General features: G+C 40.3%; 1 protein-coding gene across 2 annotated transcripts in view; it reads left to right on the top strand.

The window, feature by feature from the left end:
- The window catches only part of SNX16 (sorting nexin 16), a 36,624-nt gene extending 31,928 nt beyond the window's left edge, over positions 1-4,696 (top strand). The window contains exons 9-10 of one of the 2 annotated variants that reach the window (XM_019549774.1): positions 2,353-2,472; positions 2,745-4,696. In XM_019549774.1, the coding sequence (XP_019405319.1) occupies positions 2,353-2,472; positions 2,745-2,853 (229 nt within the window). In that variant the 3' untranslated portion in view covers positions 2,854-4,696. The remainder of the gene's footprint in view (positions 1-2,352; positions 2,473-2,744) is intronic. The other variant, XM_019549781.1, reaches the window with a different exon arrangement.
- Positions 4,697-5,036: the final 340 nt, after the last annotated feature.

Below are 5,036 nucleotides of genomic sequence, written 5' to 3'. Positions count from 1 at the left end.
AGATAGAATGGCCTAGCAGGCCAAATGCGGCCCGTGGACTGTATTTTGCCCACCGCTGACCTAACCAGTGGTGCTGGAGAGGCTACAATGGGGGGGTGCTACAGCAACCCAAAAATTCACCAGAGGCCCCCCCAACCCCTTCCTACCAGTGCTGCTGCTGCCTGCCCTCAGCACAGCCTGGCCCAGCTCCCTCCCAAGGAAGAGCCCAGCACAGCCCACCCACCTTGCCCCACATGCATATCCGGGTGTGTGTAGCAGGGAGAGCACCCTGCCTCGGCTGTGCAGCACTTGCCCCAGCTTCTCCCCACCAAGCCCCCATGGCGAGGGAGGAAGTGAGACACAGGCAATATCAGGCTGGGGTGAGTTGGGCCCCGGCCGAGCCAGGTGGTGGGACAATCGAAGAACTAGGGGGCATGTACCATCCCCCCAATCTGTGTGCAGGGTGGGGATGGCTGCTGCTGCATGCTGATCCGTGCTGTAGCTGGCCTGGGAGCGGCTGATGCCACATGCCTGCTGCAGCCCACGCCCCCTGCCTGCCTGGTGGTGGGATGCACATGGCATTGCACAGCTCTTGGGGCGGCAGGGCTCAAAGCCCAGCATTCAGCAGCAGCCACCTCCATCCCACACACAAATTGCGGGGTGCAGGGGGCATGTGCCCCCAGGGCCTCATCTTGTCCCACCACCTGGTCCGGCTCCTGCCTGTGCCCTGCTTCCTCCCTCACTGCTGGGGCCTCCATCTCCACACTCCCATATCCCTTTCTCCTCCCCCTGCCCTTTCCCCCACAGACTTACCCCTTGTGGTAGCATGAATACTTTATTCTCCCTCTGCCTATGCCACTAAGCTACTTATGTAAAAGGTTGGCACCACCACTTTCTTCTCTGGAAGCTCTCTTTTTATAAAGAAAAACATAAACTGCACAGTTCTTTGAAAGAGGTCTTGAGTGTGGGCTCCTGCAGCCAGAGGATTCTGGATCCCAGTTGTGCTTTTCTGAAATCCTTAGTCGGAAGTCTTAAGTTAACAGGGTTGGGATTTTGCCCCTTGTGTTTAGCATTGCTTGGCTCAGTTTGTATCTTTATTAAATGGCTCAATGTGTTTTTTGGGGTTTTATGCTGCTTTGCGGCGAGGGGTACCATTCTTGAGCACCTACCTCTTCTCATGCACTGTACAGAGAGGCTGTACACTTAATCTAGGTTCTGGATTCTATTCTGGGGAACAAGGCATCGAAAAATCAGCACTGAAGCAGGCTGACTTGTACATGCCTAAGTATTTATTGAATCTTCTCAGTGTACATTCCCTAACATTTTTTTAAATATTTCTTGTCCAATGCAGTTTCTGCTTTTCATAAGATTCTATATTAAAGCATTTCTTCATTGCTGGGGATGTTGGGATGTGTCTTTTTGAGTTGAATGGGAAGACGATAAATTAGACAAAAATGAGAGAAAAAGGAAGGCAAGAATAAAAGAGAAATGTAATTAAATTAATGAAGAAAACCATATAAATCATAATTTCCAGACTCTTGAGTTTTATACATCCATTTTCTCATGCTGAAATAACAAATTTTATTCAGGCTGATAGGCCAGGTTTAGTCACTGATCTGGTAAATTTTGTCTTTGCCTTGTTTTAAGACCTATTTACTTTTTTCACTTCACTGTTGATACTATTTATGCAAATTTTGTAAACAAAATTTCTCTCTCATTTAAACCCACTGGTCCCACATTGAGAGCATGGATAAATATGTCTAAGAGGAATCTTCTTTTGTTTTTCTGTTTTCCCTCATGTTTGAAGTTAGATGCTTTGTCACTTAGGTAAGTGACGGACAACAACTTCCTTCAGCTTGCAGGCAAGAATGACCCAGCTTGGGTCAGAGGCAGACTTCTGACAGGCTGAGCATTAGGAATGGGCCACTACCACCACCTTTTCTTCCCATTGTGGTGTGGGGAGAGTGAATGCTGCCAAAGTCCACAGGCCAGATCGCATGGCTTCATGGGCCAAATCCAGCCTGGGGGCCATTGGTTGCCAGCCTCTGGCTTAGATCATCTGCACCTGTCTGAGTTCTTATCCAAAGTCACCATCTCCTGACTGGGACATAAGTTTGTACAGCTATGAATTCTAATATAAATGACCAGTGATTGGATTCAGGTGAATAATAAGTAACTGAGAAATGAGTTACTAAATGTAGATCCTATATAGATTGTGGAATTCCTTAGTAATAAAAGAAATAAGGACTTAAGTAGAGAGAAGGATAGTTCTTTCTAAATAAAATGTTCAACTTAATTTAAGCATTAGGAGTTCAACTGACTGTGAATCTGTAAATATATCAGTGGCATTCCACATGTGTCTTTTCGTTGTAGGGATTTCTCTTTAGGAAAATCGAAGACTCGTAGAATGTCAGGAGAAGAGAGTGAGTGCAGTGGCGAGGTGGAGTCTTCTGCCATAGAGGCAGACCAGGGTGAACTGGCTGAGGACAGCTGGTAAATGCAATTTTTTTTCCAACTTAAACAGCTTGTTAACTTGACTCTGTGAACGTAGTGCACAGCTGTTCTGCTTATAATTTTACCACAAACTATTAACAGCTGCACGTAACATTTGCTGTATACCTTGGAGAAAGATGGCTGTAAACCTACAGTGAGTAATAGGTAAAGTTAACTAGTTTTTCAATGTTTTACAGATCAGAAGCATGAAAATAATATAGAGCATCAAACTGGTTTCCATGTGACAGAAACATATTGATCTGTTGTTGCAGCTCCAATAAAGAGACTCGTGAGGCATGCTGGAGTGGCTTGTTGGCTGAAAGTTCTGTGCCAGAAATTGAAGTTGCTGAAGTAGCATATACTGCTGATGAAGAGGAGTAAATCAGTAGCAGCTGCCATTACCTTCAAATGTTTCATAATGTTTGGAATAGACTATGGGTAAAAACATATAGTAGCTGTAAAAAAAAAAAAAAAGAAAAAAGAAAATTACAGCACCAGGCAAGAATGCACCAATTGAATGTTTACATAAACAAATCCTTACAAATTATTGAGATAAGAAATATACTTATTGATGCTTTTGATTCAGTTTTTATCTAGCCTTTATATATTTAATATATTGAAGTCTAATTAGGGCTAAATTCAGCTATGCCTAGACTCTTAAATACTGTACATAGATTATAATGATTTGCCACTGCAGTGGCTAAAGCTATATATGTGTATTCACCAATCACGTTACTCAAGGATGTGACATAGTTGTGCATCACGTTTGCCACTAATGTGACATTTGATGTGTTCATCTCTTTGGTGTTTGATTTTTTTCAGATTCTTATATAGCCGTTAAATAATACTCATGGAAATAAAGGTGAATGCAAATTAGGTTAAAGTATAGATTATATCGTGTTTGTTTTTAAAGGTCTAAATAAATTTTAATGCCATGAAATAGGAAGATTTACATTACCAAAGGAAAGGTATTTATGAAATGGAAAGGATTGGCCATTTTAATAAAAAGCTAGTAATCATTGTTGCTGAAAGCACTAACACGTGAGAACCTGCGAACCCAAATACGCTGTCTGTTCACCCACCAATATCATGTTATAATAGTTAATTTAGTTCAGGAATGCTTTTTTAAATCTGATATTTTTGCTGCATACCCATGTAATGATAATGAGTTTTATCAAGAACACTACCTCTTACCTTCTTGCTAATGCATACATGATTTGTTTAAAAATTATTCTAGATTATACGGAGATATAGAATGATTTGTGAAAGCCATATTTTTTTCTGCACAGTAGCTAGGTTGAATCTAGTTGCAATGTATTTTTGTTTCAATATATTTTACACATGGGAATGTTGCTACAATGCATTCTACAGCCTATTTTTCAAAACGTATTAAGCCAGGTGATGCACTTTATAATAGACTCCTTTGTGCCAAGTTTAATTGGCTAATTTCTTTTGAGAGGGGGAGTTGCAGGGAGAGGATTATGTAGTGCCTTTTTGTATTTTACTTGTTCATTACTACAGAAGTTTGTTACCATACTGTGGGCCAGCTTTATGGAATCATTAATACAGCTTGTTTGTTCTGCACCTATTTACTAAAAGTGCCTTGTTTTCTTCTGCTTTTCCAACTGGAAGAATGCTTTTCTGTTTTCATCTTTTTTTCTGTACTACCCACTTCTTTGTTTAATGCTGTTAATATGCGGTATCTTTGTGCTGGAGTTTTCAAAGTTAGCTTTGTATTTCAGGCTGTACATGCAATGACCTTTATGCAGAACTGTTTGAAACCTCCTGGGGAAATAAAACTGTGGACATAGCACGCATTTTCTCTTTTCTTTTTCCCCCCCACCCCCGTTAATAGAAACATTTTAAATACCCAGTCAGCAGAATTTCATGAAAAGCAAATCCTGGATATCTCACTTCATACAGTTTTTTAACATTAAGTCTCAATTCCAGTTGTCATTTTTGCATGAAAATGAATGAATGTGGCAAAACATTAGAAAATTGACTGTGTGTATGCTGAAGGTAAAAGAGACAGGTAATCAGTTTTTGTATTCTTTTGGACTCTGATAGGCTTCTAGAGGATTTTGTAAACTATTACATGTTCCTGGAATATCATATAGAAACCATGCAATTGTCAAACCTCATTGTAAGCCACATACCGTCTTAAACAGGACTAAGCTGTATATGTTAAAATAATGTGGCTTTAAAACAAATGTTTGAAACATTTTGAAAATATCTTTTTAGCATTCTTCACTTTTCTCACTTTATGGACTGCCACTTTAGACATTAAATGAACATAAATCTACATATAAATGTTTTCCAAAGCAATTAAAAGGGATGGTGAGAAATGTGGGAGTTTGTATTTTGCCCTATCATCTTTAAGGATTGTAGGATGCCTCACTTTTAAGTTGAAATTTTAAATGCTTTATCTGAGAAGCACCCTCTATGGCACCTTGTATTTATATGGATTGATCTAATTTGTTTTTAATCAAACATATATACACAGTGCACTTGAAATGCAGTGGTCAAGGCTTCCTGGTAGCAGTAGATTCATAGAAGTTAGGGGC

Source organism: Crocodylus porosus, unplaced genomic scaffold, assembly GCF_001723895.1.
Source record: "Crocodylus porosus isolate Cpor-Errol unplaced genomic scaffold, CroPor_comp1, whole genome shotgun sequence".
Lineage (NCBI taxonomy): Eukaryota > Metazoa > Chordata > Crocodylia > Crocodylidae > Crocodylus > Crocodylus porosus.
The sequence above is the reverse complement of the archived record's forward strand: the minus strand, read 5'-3'. Positions and strand labels throughout refer to the sequence as shown.